The sequence below is a fragment of the Poecile atricapillus genome, chromosome 27 (genome assembly GCF_030490865.1).
Source record: "Poecile atricapillus isolate bPoeAtr1 chromosome 27, bPoeAtr1.hap1, whole genome shotgun sequence".
Lineage (NCBI taxonomy): Eukaryota > Metazoa > Chordata > Aves > Passeriformes > Paridae > Poecile > Poecile atricapillus.
The window spans coordinates 1,156,874-1,180,000 of NC_081275.1; the positions used below are offsets into that span (position 1 = coordinate 1,156,874).

General features: G+C 44.8%; 2 protein-coding genes across 2 annotated transcripts; both read left to right on the plus strand.

Annotated features, from left to right (window-relative positions):
• The first annotated feature begins 1,115 nt into the window (after window positions 1–1,115).
• HOXB7 (homeobox B7) lies at window positions 1,116–5,794 on the plus strand. Its single transcript, XM_058858165.1, has 2 exons — window positions 1,116–1,591; window positions 4,821–5,794. Exons 1-2 carry the CDS (start codon window positions 1,192–1,194, stop codon window positions 5,072–5,074), a joined length of 654 nt encoding a protein of 217 aa, XP_058714148.1. The 5' UTR covers window positions 1,116–1,191; the 3' UTR covers window positions 5,075–5,794.
• Window positions 5,795–18,430: 12,636 nt separating this feature from the next.
• Window positions 18,431–21,735, plus strand: HOXB6 (homeobox B6). Its single transcript, XM_058858164.1, has 2 exons — window positions 18,431–19,014; window positions 21,201–21,735. The coding sequence occupies exons 1-2, from the start codon at window positions 18,600–18,602 to the stop codon at window positions 21,458–21,460; spliced, it is 675 nt and encodes a 224-aa protein (XP_058714147.1). The 5' UTR covers window positions 18,431–18,599; the 3' UTR covers window positions 21,461–21,735.
• The last annotated feature ends 1,392 nt before the right edge of the window (window positions 21,736–23,127 follow it).

A 23,127-nucleotide genomic window follows, 5' to 3' on the forward strand; every position in this document is an offset into this window, starting at 1 on the left:
TAAACGCCCCCCACCCTCCCCATCCCACCCAACAACAAAAAAAAACCCAAAAAAAACCCCAAAACCAGCACGACAAGAAGAAGAAGAATTAAAAATCGCCATTCCTGTGGCGGTTTGGGATGGTTTCTGTGCAGAAAGCAAATCAAGCAGCTGCTCAGGTTTGACTTGTGGCTGGAATTGAGCCCCGCAGAAGCGCTGACACGAGAAACAAGGGATCCGAGCGCTCTTTATTTCTCGCAACAAGAAAAGCAAATGCCAGCTCGATCAAAGCCCGTGGCACTGGAATAAATTAGATATAGAGCTGAATGGCATTTGGGGAGAGGGGGGGATGAAAAAAAAAGACGCCAGAAACTATTAGGTATCAATGAGACATTTGTCTTTTTTTTAATTCTTTTTTTTTTTTTTTTAGGGGGGGTTGAGGAGGGGGCGAGGGTCAAGGGGGGGAGGGGAGGGAATTATGGACAGTCTGCTGACAAAAAAAAAAAAAAAAAATTAAAAAAAAAGTAGCCCGGAGCCGAGGAAATGGTGCGAAGGAGGGAAATTTAGACGGGATCAATAAAGGGATAAATAGAGCTCCCTTCCTTTTCCTCCAGCAGAGAGAGACCGAGAGACCCTCGCTGGTTTATCAGCGACGTGCTTGTAACCCCCTCCCCTTTCTTAATTATATTTCATTATTTTTATTATATTTTTTTATAATTTTATTGTTTTTATTATATTTTTAATTATTTTTATTATTATAGTTTATTATTTTTATTATATTTTTTATTATTTTTAATATATATATATTAAATTTTTTAAATTTTTTTATATATATATATTTTAAATTTTTTTCCGCGCTCCCCCTCCACTCTCCCCCCTTTTCCCCCCACTCTCTCTCTCGAGCTGAAAACTGATTACAGGTTGCTTATCGACTCCGGCACAATTTCACCCCTTCCAGCAGAGATCGTGCGGGGTTTTATACGGCATCAATTATTTATCATATTTTATAAATCCAGCCGCACAGTCCCGTGCCCCCGAGGAGGGGGCGGCCGGCGATTGGAGCCTCCTCAGCCACGTGCCCGCGCGTCACCGGGGCCGGGAGGAAAAAGGCTCCTTTTTGGTGTAAATCTGGACTCTAATTCCGTAATATATCACGGTACCTCGTAAAACCGACACTAAAACGTCCCGACCTACAAATCACCCGGCCAAATTATGAGTTCATTGTATTATGCCAATGCTTTATTTTCCAAATATCAAGCCGCAAGTTCGGTTTTCCCATCCGGAGTCTTCCCCGAGCAAACTTCTTGCGCTTTCGCCTCCAACACGCAGCGAGCGGGGTATGGGGCCGGATCCACGCCTCCCTTCGCTTCTTCCATGCCCGGGCTCTACTCCAGCGGCAGCTCCGTGCACCCCCAGCCCCCCGGCGTGTACCCCTCGGGCTACGGCCTGGAGCCCGGCTCCTTCAACATGCACTGCTCCCCCTTCGAGCAAAACCTGGCCGTGATGTGCCCGGGGGACGCCTCCAAGCAGAGCTGCAGCAAGAACGAGCAGAGGGACGCGGATCTGCAAAGCGACAGCAACTTCCGAATCTACCCCTGGATGAGGAGCACAGGTAGGAAGGAGCTCCGGGAGGAGGAGGAGGAGGTGGAGGAGGAGGAGGAGGAGGAGGAGGAAGAGGGGAGGGGGCTTTGGGGGGTGTGGGGAGTGTGAATTATTCGCTGGCGTGCGCGGGGGGTGGTGGTGGGGGTTTATGGCCGGGGGTGGTGGGGGTTTATGGCCGGGGGTGGTGGGGGCTTTGTGGGGGATTGTCCCCAGCTCCTTTCGTGACGTTTCACCCAAAATGCGTCTTCAAAAAGAGAGAGAGGGGTGGGGGGAGAGCCTCACATCCCCCCTCTCCCCTCAATCCTCCCCCCACCCCGGCCATAAAGCCGCGCTTTGAGCTTGAAATATTCATCGGGGCTGTGTCTGTTTGTCTCGGAGGGGACAGACGGGGGCACAGAAATCACGGCCAGCCCCTTCTTCTCCTCCTGAACTTCCAGGCTGGAGGCTGTGCGGACCCGCAGATGGAGCGGGGGGTGAAACTCTTGATGGGAGGTGCTTTGAGGGCTCGGCTTGTTTTCCTTTGAGGCGGCCGGAGCTTCACCCGGGAGCCCCTGGCGGTGTCCCGAGCGCTGCGGTGTCGGGAGAGGCAGAGCATCGTTCCCTGCTCCCTGAGAAATCCCAAAAAGAAATCCTAAAAATAAATCCCAAAAAGAAATCCTAAAAATCCCCGGCGGTGACAGCCCGGCCGGGATGGGGATGGAGGGATGGATGGATGGATGGATGGATGGATGGATGGATGGATGGATGGATGGATTAAACCGGTTTCCCTGTCCCCAAACCCTCATGAAAGGCACTTTTGGGGTGCTCAGCGCGGCCCTGCTGGAGCTGGGGGGGCTCCGGGGGCTGCCCCGCTCCGGCCCCGCAACATCCCGAACCCCCGGGCTGCCTTCAGCGCCCGCCCCGCTCCGTCTCGGGCTATTAACGTCAATTAACAATTAATAAAATTAATAAATATCCCTTTCCCCCCACGCGGGAGGGGTCCCGGGGCACTCCCGCTCCCCCGGGGCTGCCCGGAGCGCTCCGGGGCCGGGCTGGGCGCTCCACACCGGGCTGGCCCCTCCCGTTCCGTGTCCGTGACCACGCGTGGGGCTGATGGAGATGTCCGAGGTCACTCGTGGGGCTGATGGAGGTGTCTGAGACCACGCTTGGGGCTGAAGGTGGTGTCCGAGACCACTCGTGGGGCTGATCCAGGTGTCCGTTCCCACTCCTGGGGCTGATCCAGGTGTCCCAGACCACTCGTGGGGCTGATCCAGGTGTCCGTTCCCACTCCTGGGGCTGATCCAGGTGTCCGTGCCCACTCGTGGGGCTGATGGAAGTGTCCGTGTCCTCTCTTGGGGCTAATGGAGGTGTCCGTGACCACTCGTGGGGCTGATCGAGCTGTCCCAGACCACGTTTGGGGTTGATCCAGGTGTCTGAGACCACTCGTGGGGCTGATCCAGGTGTCAATGACCACTCGTGGGGCTGATCCAGGTGTCCGTGTCCTCTCTTGGGGCTGATCCAGGTGTCCGTGCCCACTCGTGGGGCTGATGGAGCTGTCCCAGACCACGTTTGGGGCTGATCCAGGTGTCCGTTCCCACTCGTGGGGCTGATGGAGCTGTCAATGACCACTCGTGGGGCTCCTCGCACCCGAAAGGAGGGGGAAAGGCGATGCTGTCCCACCCAGGATGGGGGGCACAGGGCGGGCACCCCCTTCCCACACCAGATCGTCACCCTGGAGCATCATCCCAGCTCTCCAGGGGCACAAAAACCCGGGAGAGCTCCTCGGGAGAGCGGCCGGGCCTCGCTGGGAAGCGGAGGGAAGAGGGAAAAGAGCGGATTGTGAAGGCAGGAGTTTCCCTCACACTTCCTCGGTGGTCAGCTCTTTCCATTACCTGCTCCATAATTCATCCGCTTTTACAGTTGATTTATCAAAGACCAAATATTTCTGCTCGTAAACACTTCATCTCTGCTTTTATCCCACTTCAGATTTAAGAAGCCCCCCTACCCTCTCCTCCTTCAGCCCGTGACGCTGCGAGGATCAGCGCTGGAGAGGAAAGAGAGCAAACCTCAAATAAAAAAAAAACCCATAAAAACCCCCAAAACAACCAAAAAACCTGGATGTTCTGCGATCAGCTGAGCCTAAAAGCAGAAAAAAACTCCACTTGGGGGGTAAAAACGGGGGTCCCGCCCTTCCAGGCCCCCTTCCCTTCCTGTTCCGATGGAATTTCAGCAGCGAGCAGAGATTGAGTTGTCATCCCCATTCAGCGGTTTATGGCTCTCCCCTCGGCGGATTTTACAACCCGCATTCCACGACCTGCACATTTTTACTTTACAGCTTAACCCGGGCTCTTTTGCCTTTTTTTTTTTCTCTTTTTTTTTTTTTTTCCCCTTTTTTTCCTTTTAATGACTGGATCTTTTCTTCTTAAAGAGATAAAAAAAAAAAAGCTGAGAGAAAAGGGGAGAGTTTGGGGGGGAAAAGGGGAGAAGGAGAGGTGGAATTTGTGGAGGAGAGGCCGAGGGCTGCTGCTGCAGGGGAGGAACACGTTCCGCGCAGGATTTACACCGAGAGATCACAAACAGCAGATTGTAGAATAATTCCCCATCAGGAATCCAGGAAATGTCGGGTGGAGGGGGAAAATCAGGAGCTGGGCCCTTTCCAAGCCCCGCTGGAGGGTGGTGGCCAGCCTGGGGAGCGAGCTGAGCTTCTTCCCATCCTCATCCTCAAAAAAAGAGCAGCCAGGAGAGGGGGAAGAACCCCCCCGAGAGCCCCAGAAATCCCCAAAATGCCCCAAAATTCCCTGGAAGGATTAAAATCCTCCCGCAGCTTCCAGGGCATCCCGGTGATGCCGGCTTTAGGAGAGGACAAACTCTTGGATTTGTGGAGTTTGCAGATGTCGCTGCCTCTCCCCGGCTGCGTTTCCTCTCTCATTTCCACCCAAAATATCCCAAATTTCTGGTGTCTGGATGAAAATTGAGGCAGGAACTCGGGAGTCTGGCCGGGGCAGGAAACTTTGTGAACTTTGTTGTTCGCTCCCAGGCTCGGCCGGGACGAGGGGAAATTAAAGCTCGGCTGCTTTGGGGGCTGCGAAAAACCTCGAAAAGGAGGAAAACCCTCAAAAAATAATTAAAATTTCATTCCGTGTGGAGAAGGATTCTGGTGGGGCAGCTCTTGATCCGCGCCACAAAAAGGCGAAAAAAACCCCCAAATTAAAACCCCAAACCTCTCTGAACTGACCCAAATCTGGGGTTTTTTTTGGCAGGAACGGACAGAAAACGCGGCCGCCAGACCTACACCAGGTACCAAACCCTGGAGCTGGAGAAGGAATTTCACTACAATCGGTACCTGACCCGCAGGAGACGCATCGAGATCGCCCACGCGCTCTGCCTGACCGAGAGGCAAATCAAAATCTGGTTCCAGAACCGCCGCATGAAGTGGAAAAAGGAAAATAAAACCTCCTGCCCCGGCTCCAACGGGCAGGAGAAAGCGGACGCCGAGGAGGATGAGGAGGAGTGAAAAAGGAAAGGAGAAAGGAAAAAAAAAAAAAAATGGAAAAAAAGGAGCGAGGAGGAGGAAAAAAACAAGCGTTAAAAAACGAGGGGGGAAAAAAATAAATAAATTAAAAAAAAAGAAAAAGACTATATATAAAAATAAATGATAAGCGCATAAATAATTAAACCCCTAGGAGCGATGCGTTGCGTTTGATGACACTGAGGAAAAACAAAAAAAAATACTACCTATATTAAAATGTCTTTTTTTTGTTGTCGTTTTTTGGGTTTTATTTTGTACAATAGAATATCTACCTATTAAATGTGGCTTTAGACTCGGGATAGACACATTTATTTCCCTACGTGAGCCTTCTAGCACCAGTAATTTGTAAAATCTCCGTTTGTACTTCGCTGTGTACTCAATTTCTATTATTTTTTTTGGGGGGGGGGAATATTTTATTTTTTTTGGGGGGGCGGGTTTGAAATAACGTGGTCGTGTTTAGCACCTTTAATTTAGAAAATGTGACCCGAAAGCCTGAATGCAAATTACATTTAGCTCGTAGAGTCCTGTACATAATAAGAATTATTATTCCTCCTTCCTCCCTGGAACCTCTGTGGTCCTTTTCTCCTTGCGATGCTCTTTTTGTCTCTGTGGATATTTTTACCTTCGTTGTCGGAGCCTCTACGGGGGAAAAAAAAAGGGGAAAAAATTAAGAAAAAATAAGAAAAAAAAAGAAGAGGAATTAATATTGTGCTACGTCAAATGTTGTATATCAAAGTAGCAAATTATTTAATGGCGGCGCGTTGCTATTTTGTTATTATTATTAATTATTATTATTATTTTTTTTCCTTTGTCTGTGATTATTATTCTTGGAAATAAAGAGGAGATCTCCAATAATCCCCGGAGCGTTGGGTGCTTTCCTCTTTGGTTTATTAAAAATAAGTTTTTTGGGCTGGATTTGAAATAAAGGCGATGAAATCTCCTTTTATCCCGATTTATCACCCAAATTTCTCTCCTTTTCCTTTGGGGCAGCCAATTCCTTGAAGATATCTCCGCATTTTGGGGAGATTTGACGAATATCCTGAGAAATAATTGAATTTCGGGGCTCTGGAAATGCGGGCTGGGCTCTGTTTCCTCTCCCTATTTCTGAGCGAGGTAAAAGCGAACTTTAAAAATAAAAGAGGAATGGAAAAAAACCCTCAAAATCTCCCTAAAAAAAATTAAAAATCTTCCCGCACCTCGTTTTAATTCTTCTCGTAACTGATTTCGCTCCATTTCTCCGCTCCTTTGGCCATTTCATTTATTTATTATTTTCTTTTTTCAGGTTCTCCCTCCGCCCTTCAATGAGTGCAACCCTTTCATTAACACCAAATAACATCAAGCATCAAAGCGCGAATAAAATTAATTAAAGCAATTAAAGGCTGGGAAGAGGAAGGAGAAAAAGGAGAAGAAAAAAACATTAAAAAAAAAAAAATAAGAATCGAGGGGGGAAAACAAAAGGAGAGGAAATTTAAGCGCTTGAGCCTCTCCCCTTCTCCTTCCCCGCCCTGTTTGTTGATTTATTTATTTCTTTTGAGGATGAAGAAGAGGAAGATGATCGGGATTTTTATTGCGGGAGGTGCAGAGGGAAAGAAAAATTAAAAATAAAAAAAAAAATTTAAAAAATTTAAAAATAAATAAATAAATAAATAAATAAATAAATAAATAAATAAAATATTTAAATAAATAAAGTAATTAAATAAATAAAGTAATTAAATAAATAAAATAATTAAATAAATAAAAGAATATTCAAAAAATAACGGTAATAGTAATAATAATAGCAATAATAATGATAATAATTATAATAAACCACATACACACACTAAAAAAAAAACCAAAAAAACCCTTAATAAACCGAACTAAAAACCCCAAAAATAACAAACAAAAAAAAACACCCCAAAAAATCCAAAATCAACCCAAAAAAACCCCAATTTTGGGGGTTCTGGGAGGATTTGGCGGTGGCAGCTCCGCTCCTTCCCCACCTCCCACCACCCCCGGATGATTTCCTGCCCTCGGGGGGGTTTTTTTTTTCCTCCCCCCCAAAAATTCAGGCGCCCCCTCGGGGATCTGAGCGCCCCCCGTGCTGGGAATCCCGAATTATTTAAAGCATCCCGAAATTCCCATTTGGAGGGGGGAAAATCCAGGAAAAAAGGGGGAAAAATTCAATTTTTTTTTAAATTTTTTACCTCCCCCTCCCATCTCCACAGCCCCGAGGCTGAGGAAGGGGTTTGGGAGGGGGTGGAAATGAATAAATATATAGAAAATAAAAGAGATTCCAGAATTTTCTCTCTCCTGGACCCCTGGAGCTGCTCCCATCCCCCCCCCAGGGCAGGACCCCTGGGGGGGGGGCAGCGGGAATCCAGGAGAATTCCAGGGAAAATGGGGAAAAAAGGGGATTTAATTGGATTTAATGGGGCAGGGGGGGAGCGCTGGGAACCCCAAAACCCCCGGGGACACCGGGGGGACACCGGGGGGACACCGAGGGGACATCGAGGGGACACCGGGGGGACACCGGGGGGACACCGAGGGGACATCGAGGGGACACCGGGGGGACATCGAGGGGACATCGAGGGGACACCGGGGGGACACCGGGGGGACATCGAGGGGACATCGAGGGGACACCGGGGGGGCTTTGGCCACGGGGACCCCTCCCCAAAACCCCTCTCCATCCCCATCCGCGCTTTTCCTGCTTTTATTTCACCCCCAAAAACCTCATTTCCACCTAAAAAAATCCCGATTCCGCCTCTTTTTGCCCCTTCCAGCCTCAAAAGCGCCAATTTTGACCCAAAAAAGGGGGGATTGAGCCCAAAAGCGCGGCGAGCCCCGGTGTTTTTCTGCCCCTTTCCCCCCGTTTCTTTATTCTGGGGGGGTTTTATTGTTCCAAAATATCAATTTTTATCCCTCTCCCCACCCCCCAACTCCAAGCTGAGGATGGGGTGATGTAAAAAAAAAAAAATAATTCAAATATCCCCAAACCCCGTTTTTTTAATATATATATTTTTCCCCTAAATATATTTTTTTTTGTTTATTAAAAAATCCAAATTAAAAAATCCAAATTAAAAAATCCAAATGAAAAAATACAAATTAAAAAATACAAATTAAAAAATCCAAATTAAGAAAAAAAATCCGAATTAAGAATAATAATAATAATAATAATAATAATAATAAAAAAAAGATGGCGGCTAAGAAAAAGACTGCTGTTAAACCGGTCATGAAGAAATGCAATAAATTCCTTGTTGTTTTATGAAAATTTACAACTTTGTGATAGAACTTTATGAGTGGCTGGGTTCTGGGATTGGCCAGAGCCGGTCATGTGGACTGCTAACCGTGAACATGAACTTTTTATTATTTCCCATGTGGTTATATTGCACCATTCTTCTGTCCGCTGCACCTTGGGTCGGATCAGTGTCCTCTGTAGGGCTCTCGCCCTCTCTTTAGAATTATTTTTTTTTTTATTTCGTAACTTTTTTTTTGTGTAGAAGCTCGGCAGGGCTAAAAAACAGGGGCAGAGGGGAGGGGGGAAAGGCTCAGCGAGCACCCACAAACATCCCTGGGCGCTGCTCCCGCCCGTCTGGCCACACACTTCAACCCCTGGTTTTGAAATTTTATTTTTAATTTGATGATATCGTGGTTTTTTGGTGATTTTTTAAGTGTTTTTTAGATATTTTTTATGATTTTTTTTGTAATTTATATGGTATTTTTTGGGTAATTTTTAATATATTTTTTAATGTATTTTTGGGGTAATTTTTCAACTATTTTTTCAATATATTTTTCAAATATTTTTTAATTTATTTTTTAATTTTATTTTTTACATTTTATTTTTTTATCTTATTTTTTAATCTTATTTTTTAATCTTATTGTTTAATTTTATTTTTTAATCTTATTGTTAATTTTATTGTTTAATTTTATTGTTTAATTTTATTTCTTAATTTTATTATTTAATTTCATTTTTTAATTTTAGTTTTTAATTCTATTTTTTTAATTTTATTTTTTAAATTTTATTGTTTAATTTTATTGTGCAATTCTATCGTTTAATTTTATTTTTTTAATTTTTTTTATTTTTTAATTATTTATATTTTTTAAATTCCCACTCCTTTCCCCCCTCCTCTCCCCACCCCGTTCCCCTCCCACCTCACCCGGCGATTTTTTTGGGGAATCTCAGGGAGAATGGAAGGGCAGAGGGGACCCTGCACCACCAGGGGTTGTTTTTTGGAGAGGGGGAAAATTCTCCTTTTTCCGGACAAATTGAAAAATCCAAGGAGCCCCGAGGGGCGATGGACGGCGCTCAGGTCGGGACAATATTTCTCAAAAAAGAGATAAACCAAATCTTATCTCTCCTGCCCCAAAATTCCCACTCACGCCACAGAAATGGACGTCAAAAGGTAAGGGAAAAACACCTTTATCTTCATTTATTATTATTATTATTATTATTATATAGAAATATATTTATTATTATTATTTATTATTGTTATTATTTGGGTTTTTCAATGGTTAAAAAATAGAAATGTATTTGTCAAATTGAGGTTTTTTTTCTCCTGTTTCTTCTCCTCCTGTGCGGGGAGGAGGCGGTGGAAGGGAGGAGGATGAAAAAAGGGTGGGGTGATGGAGAAGGGAGGAATTAAAAGGTCTGGAAATATCAATTTTGCTGTGAAAAAAACACAAAAAAATGAAAAAAAAAGCGGAGTTTAGAGGTGAGGAAAAGAGAGGAAGGCGACAAAAATGAAGGTGGAGGAAAAGGAGAAAGGAAAAAGAAAAAAACCGAGGGGAGGAAAGGAAGAAATCACCAAAAAAAAAAAAAAAAAAAGGGAAAAGAAGGAGGAAAAAAAATGGGAAAAAAGGAGAAAAAAATGAAGAAAAAAACCAAGAAATGAGGAAAAAAGCGAAATTAACGGGTGGAGAAAGATAAAAACGGAGCCTTGAGAGGTCACCTGGAGCCGGCAGGATGGGAGGGAAGGGTTTGGAGGCTGAATTTAATTCCCAGCCCTTTGTGGGCACTTGGATTTTGTTGGATTGGGATTTATTTTTATTTTTTCCCTCCTTTCTTTCTTTTTTTCCTCCCCCTCGTAGAAATCTCGTGCCAATTTTTGTCGTCTTCAGGCGAAGTTTCTGTCGGGTTTTTATTTTTTATTGGCGTTGCTCTCCAGGGTCGTTGTTATTGAGGTTGGGGGGGGGTGGATTCTTGGCTGGAGGAAATGTGAAAAAAAATCAGATTTAAAAAACAAAGAAACGGCAAAAAAAAAAAAAAACCCACCCCAAAACAACAACAAAATTAAAAATAATAATAATAAAAAAAGAGAATTAAAAAAGAAAAAGGAGGAGGAGGAAGGGGAAAAAAAATAGGAGAAAAAAAAATAATAAAAATAAAACCGGAGCCAACCCAGAGCGCAGCGCTCTCATTGTAATTTATTTATTATTTAATTTTTTTTTTCCCTTTTCTCCTCAACTCCCAAATGAAGCTGACGTTGGGCAGCAATTAAAGCTCCTCGGATTTTAATTGCGTTCTGCAGGGCTAAGGCGCTTTCACGCTTTGGGTTTCCTTTTCCACTCCGCCTTTTGTTGAAATCTTCATTTTTCACCCCAAAAACTTCGCTTTTCTTTACGGGAAATATTTACCGGCTGCTGATGGTTGAAATATATCGATATATTTAATTTTTTTTAGCTGAATAAAGGGTTGGGTTTTGAGATATTTGTGCGAATCCGCGGTTCCGAGGTGATTGTTAAATAAGATTATGAAAGAGCGAGGCGGATGAAGGGGGGGATTCATTACTTTGAGCATAAAAAGCGTTTTATGAGGCGCCGATTTATCTCATCCAAAGCGGATTATTGTGTGCCGGGGGGGGGGTTAAATGATCGCGCGAGTCATAAACAGAAAATTCATCTTTAAAATCCATTTCTTCTTCCCCCGAACCTGTTACGTTTTTCATCAATCACGGGAGATGATTGGGAGAAAAAAAAAAAGAAAAATGAGGAAAAAAAAATGAAATTAATGCTGGTTCAACCTCGTGCTTCTCATTTCCCCCCCCCTCTCCCCGCCGAATCTTTTTCGCCAATTAAACATTAAAAATGAAATAAATTTTTTTTATTTATTATAAATTTGGGGAGGGGGTGGGGGTAGGGGGAGGGGAGGAGGATGAAGAAGGGGTAAAAAATAAATAAATAAAATTAGAAATAATTAATTTTAAGGTACAAACCTGCTTTTTACGGGCAGCTGTGGGAACCACGGGGGTTGAAAAAAAAAAAGGGGATTTTTTAGGTGTTTGGTGGCGATCGGAATCTCTGGGTGGGTTTGGGGGGGAGGATTTTTGGGGGTGCCTGGGAGCAGAGAGGGGGGGGAGGTTTTTTTGGGGGGTTTTTGGGGGTGCAGAAATTTTTTGGGGGGTTGGAGAGAAGGGAAAAGGAGAATCCGGAGGGTTCGGAGCTCGGGGCTCGCCCATTCCCCGCCGTCTGCTGCCATCTACCGTCAGCAGCGGCTCCCGCCCGGGCTGCGGGGGGCTCCGGGGGGATCCGGGGGGATTCGGGGGGCTCCCGGTCGTTCCCGGGGGGCTCCGGGGGGCTCCCGGGGGGATCCCGGCTGCTCCCGGGGGGATCCGGGGGGCTCCGGGGGGCTCCGGGGGGCTCCCGGCCGTTCCCGGGGGGATCCGGGGGGCTCCGGGGGGCTCCGGGGGGCTCCCGGGGGGCTCCTGGCCGTTCCCGGGGGGCTCAGGGCGCTCCCGGGGGGCTCCCGGCTGCTCCCGGGGGGATCCGGGGGGCTCCGGGAGGCTCCGGGGGGCTCCGGGGGGATCCCGGCCGTTCCCGGTGGGGCTCGGGGCGCTCCCGGGGAGATCCGGGGGGCTCCCGGCTGCTCCCGGGGGGCTCCGGGGGGCTCCGGGGGGCTCCGGGGGGCTTCCGGGGAGCTCCGGGGGGCTCGGGGGGGCTCCGGGGGGCTCCCGGTCGTTCCCGAGGGGCTCCTGGCCGCTCCCGGGGGGCTCCCGGTCGTTCCCGGGAGGCTCCGGGAGGCTCCCGGCCGTTCCCGGGGGGCTCAGGGCGCTCCCGGGGGGATCCGGGGGGCTCCGGGGGGCTCCCGGCCGTTCCCGGGGGGATCCGGGGGGCTCCCGGGGGGCTCCCGGCCGGGCTCCGGGGGTCTCCGGGGGGCTCCTGGCCGTTCCCGGGGGGCTCCCGGCTGCTCCCGGGGGGCTCCCGGCCGCTCCTGGGGGGCTCCCGGGGGGCTCCGGGGGGCTCCTGGCCGTTCCCGGGGGGCTCCCGGCCGCTCCCAGGGGGCTACAGGAGTCTCCGGGGGGCTCCGGAGGGATCCCGGCTGCTCCCGGGGGGGATCCGGGGGTCTCCGGGGGAGATCCGGGGGGCTCCCGGCTGCTCCCGGGGGCTCCGGGGGGCTCCCGGAAACCCCCAGACCCTCCCCGGGGGTCTCCCCTCGCTTCTCCCCCCCTCGCTCTCACCTCCAGTCCAGCCCCGGTTTTGGGAAAATGAGATTTTTGGGGAGGTTTTGGGATAAAAGTGAGAGAGGAGAACCCCAAAATATCCAGGGGGTGAATGGAGGGGGGTGAGGGGTCGGGGTTTGGGGTGAAATGAGGGGAAAAAAGTGAAATGAAATGGAGGGAAATGAAGGGAAATGAAGGGAAAGGAAATAGAAGGAAAGAAAGGGAAAGAAAAGGAAAGAAAAGGAAAGAAAAGAAAAGGAAAGAAAAGTAATGAAAATGAAAGAAAAGGAAAGGAAATTAAAGGAAATAGAAGGAAAGAAAAGGAAATTAAAGGGAATAAAAGGAAATTAAATGGAATTAAATGGAATAAAATGGAATTGAATGGAATAAAATGGAATAAAATGGAATAAAATGGAATAAAATGGAATAAAATGGAATAAAAGGAAATAAAATGGAATAAAATAGAATAAAAGGAAATAAAATGGAATAAAATGGAATTAAAATGGAATAAAATGGAATAAAATAGAATAAAATGGAATAAAATGGAATAAAATAGAATAAAATGGAATAAAATGGAATAAAATGGAATTAAAATGGAATAAAATGGAATAAAAATGGAATAAAAAGGAATATAATGAGAGAAACGGAATGAAGCCGAGGTCAGACGAGCTTTGATTCCTTTCTGGCTCTCGGTGGCCACTCGGGGCTCGGGCCCGGGGGGTCCGGGGGGGCTCCGGGGGTTGCTGGGGACAGGGGCAGACGAGGGGTCACTTTTAAGTTACTGTAGGCTGGGGAGGGGACAATGCTCGCCTGTTATTTTTGAAAAGGTTCCTCTCTCCCTCTCTCCCTCCCTCTCCTTTTCTCGTTTTCTCCTTCGGCCACGCAGTTTCCTGGCAACTGTTTAAGTCTGGAATAATTCTGGGTTTTTATTATTATTATTATTATTATTAATAATATTATTATTCCCTCCCGAGCCCCGCGGAAAATTCGGAGTTCAGAGACTCCCGAAAACTGAAAAAAAGGGGAAAAAATGAATAAAAATAAAGCAAAAAGAGGTGGGAAATAAAGAAAAGTTTGTGTTGAGCAGCAGCGGGAGGGATGGAGTTGTTCCGTGCTGTAATTCCGCATTTCACCAGACCCGTCTCGCCTTCCCTTTTCTCCCCACATCCTTTCTCCCCCCTTTTCCCAGCCCCGGAAATATTCGGGTTTGGGTCCCCCCTCCCCTTTATTTTTATTTTATTTTATTTCCTTGTTAATAATTAGCCGCGCTCCTTAATGGAACAACGGTAGATAATTATTGCTCCTTTTCCAAGCTGCCATTAACAAGGTTATTACTGCACGGGAAGTCAGGTAAATTAAACTTCAATTGCTGGAAATTAACTTTCAGGCGGTTTTTGCGCTGGGGGAGAGGCGATTTTTAATTTATTTTATATATATTTTTATTATTTTATTATTTTATTATTTTTTTAACGTTTTGGGGGGTTATTGTTTGAAACACTCGGGTTTATTTTATGAAGTGATTTTTTTTTGGGTGTGCAGGAGCATTGCCAGGGCGGGCTGAGCCGCTGCCAAGGGTTTTTTTCTGTGTCTGAGTTCCAAGAACAAGGGGTTTTTTTCAAACTGTTTTCGTGCTCTTGGCTTGACTTTATGGCCGCAATAATTCCCTGGGTGGGGAAACCCCCGCTGGGTTCGCACTTCTGAAGGATTCGGGAATTCCAGATCCTCGAGGAAGAAAAAAAAGGGGGGGAAAATGAAAGAAAAAGGGGAAAAAATGAAAGAAAAAGGGGAAAAAATGAAAGAAAAAGGGAAAAAAAATGAAAGAAAAAGAGGAAAAAATGAAAGAAAAAGGGAAAAAAGGGGGGAAAAGGGGAAAAAAGGGGGGAAAATGAAAGAAAAAGGGGAAAAAAGGGGGAAAAAGGAAAAAAAGGGGAAAAAAGGGGGGAAAAAGGGGAAAAAAAGGGGGGGAAAGGAAAAAAAGGAAAATAAAGGGGAAAAAAGGGGAAAATATGAAATAAAAGGGGAAAATAAAGGATAAAAGGGGGAGAAAAGGTAAAAAAAAAGGGGGAAAAAGAAAAAAATGGAACAAAAAAGGAAAAAAAGAGGGGAAAAAAGGAAAAAAAAGGGGGAAAAAAGGAAAATATATTTTAAAAGTTTCATTTTTTTATTGGCCACAACTGCACTGAAGTTTCCACCTCCTGAGCGGCTCCAGCTCCCGCACAAACCTCGCTCTGTTCTGCCGGCCTGGAGAAATATTTGGGTTTTGTTTTTAATCCCCTCTGCTCTGCCGGGGGCTGCTGGCCAGGAATAAAATAAACCCGGGATTCTCCCGGCCAGAGAATTTTGGCCATACCCGAAATATTTCTCTTTATCTTGATTTCCCTCAGCAGGGGCAGAGCCGCAGTTCAAGCTCGCACCTTCCGCTGCCTCCCCGATTTTATTGCCCCCAAATCGCTCTGCCCTGGCTTTTTTTTTGGGTTTTTTTAGGAGGAAATGAGGCCAAAATCTGATTTAAAGACGAGCCCTCAAAGCCCGGTTTAACTTCAGGCTTTGAGCCGTTCTTGTTTTCCCTCTCCAGCCAGGGCTGGGGATGGAGAATTCCAAAATAAATCTCAATATTGGCCAAAATCCGCCTCCGATTTCCTGGAGGCGGCCGAGGCGGGGGTTTTAAATTTGAAATGAAATCTTGAAAAGCCTCGGACAGGGAATAGGAGCCACCCCTGAGCCCCAACACTCAATTCTGGGAGATTTAGTGCGCTTTAAGACCTCCGCTCGTATTTAAATGTATCATAGGTGGCAAATCAATTACACCGCGGGCCTGACCCTCAGGAGGATGAAAACTCTGACAGGCTCGGCGGTTTTGGGTGATTTTTCGGGTTTTTTTTGGGAATCAAGTTTTCCTCTTTTCCTGCCCCCCCATAGGCAAAAAGATTTTTTAATTTCCAGAGACGTCACCAACGCGCAATTAGCGAGCGGCCAGCTTTAATTAGCGCGTTTTTAAATTATCTTTTAAAACCCAGACCTTCCAAACTCCGCAAAGAACCACAAATTATTACAACCAGCAGCGGCTGCGAGATTTATTATTATTATTATTATTTTTATTTTTTAAATCTATTTTAATTTTATTTTTTTATGCTTTTCCCCAAACTATTTCCAGGGATTTATTGGCGGAAAAAACACGAGGGCAAACATTTATTTTTTATTTATTTTCCGGCAGTTCCTCACGAGCTGGGCTGGCAGGATATCCCATTTCTCTGCCCAAAAAAAAACCCACATTTGCATGCGGGGCTGCTCGAGCCTGATAATCGCCGGCTTTTTACAGAGCCACCAAAATTGCGTAACTCATCAGCTGGATGAAGCTCTCTGCTTCAACCTCTTATCTCAGCTTTTTCCCCTTTTTCCCCTCTTTTTTTTCACCTCCCTCCCCTTTCTCTCACTCACCGCTCCCTCCCGATCTCTTTTATTTAATTTAATTTGAATTTTCCACATTTTTTTTTTAATTTTTTCCCCCCTCGCAACTTGGGCTCCGTTCCGCGCACAAAGGGGAAACTCTGCAAGAACAAATATCAGAGATATCGGTCAAGGAGGGAGGAGGAGGAGGAGGAGGAGGAGGAGGAGGAGGAGGAGGAGGAGGAGGGGTGGAGGATGGAAAACGATTTCCTCCGCCTGTTATTTCCTTGAATTCTCAGGATCGCGGCCCGAGTTGTTGGCGGCCGCGGCACGGAACGATCTTGGCTCGGCTGCTGTAAACACGATGTTTAAAATAAATTAACTCGTAATAGGACCCCGCTTTTATTTATTTTATTTTTTTTATTTATTTATTTTTTTTTTTCACTCGGGGCTCTGGCAGAGGCGCCGCCGCGGAAGATTTGTAATTCTAGATTTGTGGCCAGCACGATTTTGGCAGATTTCGAGGTATTTCGAGCCCCCGACAGGCAGATGGTCACAAATTCGGACAGGAAAGGAGCTCTTGATAAAACTGATCCAGGGGATGGTGCTGGGGTTAATTTAGGTGGATTTTATTTCATTTTTTTAATATATATTTTTCTTTTTATTTCCTTTTTTTTTAATTTATATTTTTTGGGGTTGGCGGTGTCTTTCTGCTGATTTTCCCCCTTGAGAAGCCAAAAAAGAAAAGGAAAAAGCGGCGAGAGGAGATTTAACCCCACCTTGAGGAGCTCGGGGCGGGGGGGATGCGCAGGTAGAACCAAGAGAGGAAATCCCGAGAGCCAAAAAAAAAAACAAATTAAAAAAATTTAAAAATTCTAAAAAATAAACCAAGGCAAATCGGAGCTTTGGGGGTGACGGAGTCACCCTTTGAATGGGTTTAAATGGGCAAAAATCGGTGTTTTGGGGTCGGGACGGGCTCCAAGGGGGGGACGCGGAGCCTCCAGGCAGGGTCAGAGCCTCAGCTCCGCTCTCCCTGCGCCCCCCGGCAGCTCCGGATGGAGAAATTCCGCTTTTCCCCCTAATCCCGGGCTCTCCTGATCGATCAATTCCGCTTTTCCCCCCAATCCCAGGCGCTCCGGATGGATAAATTCCGCTTTTCCCCCTAATCCCGGGCTCTCCTGATCGATCAATTCCGCTTTTCCTCCTAATCCCGGGCTCTCCTCATCGATAAATTCCGCTTTTCCCCCTAATCCCGGCAGCTCCTGATGGATAAATTCCGCTTTTCCCCCTAATCCCGGGCGCTCCTGATCAATAAATTCCGCTTTTCCCCCTAATCCCGGGTGCTCCTGATGGATAAATTCCGCTTTTCCCCCCAATCCCGGCAGCTCCTGATGGATAAATTCCGCTTTTCCCCCTAATCCCGGGCGCTCCTGATGGATAAATTTCGCTTTTCCCCCTAATCCCGGGCTCTCCTGATGGATAAATTCCGCTTTTCCCCCTAATCCCAGGCGCCGCTTTTGGCCATAAAAGGTCGGGAGCGGAGCCGGTATTAACAAAAAAACGCAAGAGGGCACAATGCGGTGCCGGCCGGCGGAGGAGAGCGGGCTTCAACCCAAGGAAAAAAAGGAAATTTTGGGTTTTCCCTTCATCTCCCTCTTCTGCGGCGCCGGAGGCAGAGCGGAGCTTGCGCTCGAGCTTTGCCGGGCGTTAATTGCCGCTAATTAACGGAGCGCGGAGCGAGCGGAGTTGTCCAAAAATGCGATTTTTTGGAGGCGAGCGAAGCCGGCCCCGGCAGCGCCGCGGGGTCTCCTCCCGGCAAACTTCGCACCAAAAACTTTTAATTTCACTTTTCCCCCCACTTTTCCCCCCATTTTCCATTCACCTCCCGCCAGGAGCACCCGGACATTTCAGAACCACTCGCAGGCGCCAGGGGTTAAACTTTGCCCAGTACCAGTAATTAACTTTTTTATCATTATTGTTAATTTTTGTTTCATTTCCCCCCCCTCTCCTCACTGCTCCGCCGGGTATCCGCACGCGTTTTTTTGGGTGGAAATACAAAGATTTAGGCGCTCGCACCTCCATCCGAGCCGGCGGGAGCTCCACGGGGGAGGGAGGAAGAGGAGGAGGAGGAGGAGGAGGAGGAGGAGGAGGAGGAGGAGGAGGAGGGGGGTAGCACACGTTTATTTATTTATGAAGCTCGCAGCGCGCCGGGAGAAGGTTCCTTTCGGCAGATATTTTATATTTGGTTAAGGGGGTGCCTTTCTGTTGTTTAAAAGGGAGGGAAGAAGGGGGTGGACGGTTTGTTCTTGGGGGTCCCTGGTGCAATCTCAGCTCCTCATGGGTGCTATTTTGCAACCTCAGGCGCCTGCTATTGGTCAGCCCGTGATCAGATGGTTGTATTTCCTTGTGTCCCTCGCTGGCACCACGCCATCTCCCTTCAGCTAAAACCCAATCTCCGATATAGCACTAATAGCTAAACCACTTGGACTATAAAACACAACAAATCATAAAGCCCGGGCGCAAAAAAAAAAAAAAAATAAAAAAAAGGACGGCGGCAAAAAAAAAAAAACCAAACCAACAAAACAAAACAAAACAAAAAACCCAAAGCAACAAAACAAAACAAAGCAAAACAAAACCAAACAACAACAAAACAACCCACCCCCCAAAAAAAAAAAACCAGGGGGAATCTCTCTCTCTCTCTCCTCTTTCCGATGAGTTCTTATTTTGTCAACTCGACCTTCCCGGTGAGCCTGGCGGCGGGGCAGGAGCCCTTCCTGGGCCAGCTCCCGCTCTACCCCTCGGGCTACGCGGATCCTCTGAGGCACTACCCCAGCACCTACGGAGCCACGGGCGCGCAGGAGAAGGGCTACACCTCCTCTCCTTACTACCAGCAGAGCAACGCAGCCTTCGGCAGCCGCGCCTCGGGCTGTGACTACGGGCCCGGCGGCTTTTTCAGGGAGAAAGAGGCGGCTCCGTGCGGCCCCGGCAGCCTGGACGAGGTTCCCTTCGCCCCCGAGCCGCGCAAGGCGGAGTGCGCGCAGAGCAAAAGTGTGTTCGGAGAGAGCGAGGAGCAAAAGTGTTCCGCGCCGGTTTACCCCTGGATGCAGCGGATGAACTCTTGCAATAGTGAGTTTTGATCTTTTCAAGAAATAAATGCATCCGTCTCCCTTCCTCCTCCTCCTCCTCCTCCTCAACCCCGACCCCATCCTCTTCCTCTCCTCTCCTCCTCCCCCCACCCATCCTTTTTCTTATTTGAGAGAGGGAGAGAGCGAGCGAGGGAAGCAGGAGGAAAATTCACTTTTAGAGCCCAAACTTCCAGCGGGGGAACTTTGAGAGGCTCCAAACACGCCCCAAAACTTCCCGCAGCTCCGAGGTTCTTTCCTCTCCCCGCGCCCCTTAGCGAGAAAAAAAAAACTTTTAAACCCCGAAACTTTATTTCTTCCCCCTCTCCTCGCCTTTTATTTTTATTTTTTTTTCCCTTTTTTCATTTTTTTTCCCGTTTTTGGCACATTCCTGCTCGCGTGTCACTCAGCTACAGCGATTTGTCTCTGTCCCACACGCACAGGGAGATATCTTTTCGAAATCAGATCGGGATGACTTTACACACCCTGCCCCGACCCTCAGCTCCCCCTCTCTCCCCTCTCCCCGATGGAAAAAGTCTTTAAATATTTGAAAAGAGACGCGGTTGCATTTTTAATGCCGCTCGCACTTCATGAAAAGTCAGCCCGGGGTGGGGGGGGGGGAGGATTTTCCTTATTTATTTATAATTTTTATTTCTCCCCCCCCTCACTAAAAAGTGATCTTTAAGTGCCGTTTCCTCCATCAGAATTATAATAATAATAAAAAAAGGAGAAGTAGAGGTCGGTGGGGACGGTGGGGGGGGGGAAAAAAAAATAATATTCTCCACAATTTGCCGTGTTTAGATGCATTTGTTGCCTTTTAAAGTGGAAATTGATGTCCATTAGAGCTGTGTCCTGTTTAATGCGGCTTTGGGCAGATCGATTCACTTCATTATCGCTTAAATGCCGCGATCCATTCCGCCCTTGGCGGGAGGGGGTGGCGAGAACACCTTGCGATTCCTCATCCCGGAATAAGATGGATCTGACCCGGCTCCAGCAGCTCCCGGAATTCCCAAAAAAAATAGATTTGGGAAGGGGCAGCATCCCTAAAAATCAACCTCGGGGTTCCCCCCATTATTTTTTTTTTTCCCCGAGTTATTTGCTATTTTTTATATATATATATTTAATTTTTTTGGTGATTTATTGTTGTTTTTATTGCCATTTTTATTGCTATTTTTATTGTTTTTATTACTGTTTTTATTATTATTTTTATGATTATTGTCATTATTTTTCCATTATTATTGTCATTCTTATTTTTATTTTTATTATTTTCATTATTATCTTTATTATCTTTAGTATTATCTTTAGTACTATCTTTAGTACTATCTTTAGTACTATCTTGAGTATTATCTTGAGTATTATCTTTATCATCATCCTTAGTGTTATCCTTAGTATTTTTATTATTATCTCTATTATTTTTAATCATTACTTTTATTATATTTTTATCCTATTTTTAATTTATTTTATCACGATTTGTATCATTATTTGTATTAACACTTTGAATTTTTGATTATTTTTGATTATATTAGGATTATTTTTAGGATTATTTTTTTTTTGATTATTTTAGGATTATTTTTAGGATTATTTTTAGGATTATTTTAGGATTATTTTTAGGATTTTTTTTTTTATTATTTTTAGGGTTATTTTAGGATTTTTTTTATTATTTTAGGATTATTTTAGGATTACTTTAGGATTATATTTAGATTATTTTAGGATTATTTTTAGGATTATTTTAGGATTATTTTTAGGATTATTTTAGGATTATTTTTAGGATTATTTTAGGATTATATTTGGATTATTTTATTATTATTTTAGGATTACTTTAGGATTATTTTAAGATTATTTTATTCTTATTTTAGGACTATTTTAGGATTATTTTAAGATTATTTTAGGATTACTTTAGGATTATATTTGGATTATTTTATTATTATTTTAGGATTATATTTGGATTATTTTAGGATTATTTTAGGACTATTTTAGGATTATTTTAAGATTATTTTAGGACTATTTTAAGATTATTTTAGGACTATTTTAAGATTATTTTAAGATTATTTTAGGACCATTTCAGGCCTATTTAACATTATTTTTATCATCACCTCAAAATTAACTTAAAATCCAATTTCAACCCATATCTCAATTATCATTAACCCCATCACCACCATCATTATAATTTAATTTTTCCTCCTCTCGCAGCTTCATCCTTCGGTCCCAGCGGCCGCCGGGGCCGCCAGACCTACACCCGGTACCAAACCCTGGAGCTGGAGAAGGAATTTCACTTTAACCGGTACCTGACCCGCCGCCGCCGCATCGAAATCGCGCACTCGCTGTGCCTGAGCGAGCGCCAGATCAAAATCTGGTTCCAAAACCGCCGCATGAAGTGGAAAAAGGAGAATAAACTGCTCAACTCCGCGCAGCTCAGCGCAGAGGAAGAGGAGGAGAAAGCGGCCGAGTGAAAAGCGGCGGGGGATGGATAAATTCGGATTTTCAGGCTGGCGAATATTCCTAAGTTCAAGTGTTTCGGAATTGTGATGTTTCCTTAAATTCGGAAGTTCGGGATTTCAAGAGTTCAGAAGTTCAAAAATTCTAAAGTTCTGAAGTTTGGATGTTTCAAAATTCCTAAATTCAAAAGTTCAGGGGATTCAAAAATTCAAATATTCAAAAGTTCAGAAATTCAAAAATTCAAATATTCAAAAGTTCAAAAGTTCAAAAGTTCAGGAATTCAAATATTCAAAAGTTCAGAAATTCAAAAATTCAAAAGTTCAGAAATTCAAATATTCAAAAGTTCAAAAATTCAGGAATTCAAAAGTTCAAAAGTTCAAAAATTCTGAAGTTCAAAAGTTCAGAAATTCAAATATTCCAAAGTTCAGAAATTCAGAAATTCAAAAATAATTCAAAAATAATTCAAAAATAATTCAAAAATTCGAAAGTTCAAAAGTTCAAAGATTTAAAAATTCAGAAGTTCAAAAGTTCAAAAAGTTCAAAAAATTCCAAAATTCCAAAATTCCAAAAATTCCAAAATTCAAAAAATTCCAAAATTCCAAAACTCCAAAAATATAAAAGTTAAAAAATTAAAAAAAAAAAAAAAAAACATAAAAAAAAAAGATAGAAGAAAGGGGGGAAAAAAAGAACAAAAAAAGTTATTTAAAATGAGCAAAAAGAGAGGAGGAAATGACAAAAACATTTCAATTTAGGGAGGGAGTTTTAGAGGAGGGGGGTGAGGGGTGGCTGGGAGGAAAAATCCTCCACAGCAAAGTTTGGGTCAGAAACGTCCCGGACTCGAATTCCCAATGATTTTGTCCAGAAACAAACAGGAAAAAAAACCCAAAAAATCAAATTTTGAGTTCCTTTTCCCTTCCTGCACCTCCCTTTTCCTCCCGCTCCACACCCAGAGACGAAATAGAATAATAATAATGATAATAATAATTAAAAAATGAAGAGATGGAGAAGGAGAGGAGGGAAAGAAAAGAGAAAAAAAGGGGAAAAAAATTGAAAAAAAGAGAAAAATATATAAAAAAAAATGGGCTCCCAGCCGTGTTCCTACCCTTGGTGTCACTGTTAGAAATCTGCTAACTTGTATTTAATGGAAGTGCTGCAATATTTGTCATTTGGGGTGTTTATTGTCCTAATTTTGTAAAAATGTTTCATGCACGGTCGACATAAGTTGATTTTTCTTTTTAAATTTTCCTCTTTTTTTTTTTTAATTTTTAATTTTTTTTTTTTCCCACGCTTTTGGTAAATTAATCAAACCTTGGGGTTCTTTGTAATTAGTTTTTTTTTTTTTGGGATGGGGGTTTTATTTTTATTTTATTTTATTTTTAAGTTTTATTTTGAGGAGGAAAATCCTACTGAAAGAACGAGTACTACCTACTGCAAACAAACCGAAAAAAATTGAAAAAAATGAAAAAAAAAAAAAGGAGCGCCAGAAAGTTCTATTTTATTAATTTTTTTTTTCTTTTTTGTACGTGTTGTGTTTGGAGTTTGTCTTAGGTATGAACATGGAATTATCAAATAAAATCCAAGTTTCGATCCCACCCGCTCACCCCTTCCCCTGTCATTATTAACGCTGCTTTTTTGGGGATTTTTCCCCCTTTTTCCGGGGGATTCTTGAGGAGAGAAGCGC

Excerpts from the sequence above, each read along its gene's own strand:
- HOXB7 (XM_058858165.1), top strand. The coding sequence starts at position 1,192 with ATGAGTTCATTGTATTATGCCAATGCTTTATTTTCCAAATATCAAGCC. Across the intron at positions 1,592-4,820 it reads CCCCTGGATGAGGAGCACAG|GAACGGACAGAAAACGCGGC; the intron begins GTAGGAAGGAGC and ends TTTTTTTGGCAG.
- HOXB6 (XM_058858164.1), top strand. The coding sequence starts at position 18,600 with ATGAGTTCTTATTTTGTCAACTCGACCTTCCCGGTGAGCCTGGCGGCG. Across the intron at positions 19,015-21,200 it reads GCGGATGAACTCTTGCAATA|CTTCATCCTTCGGTCCCAGC; the intron begins GTGAGTTTTGAT and ends CTCCTCTCGCAG.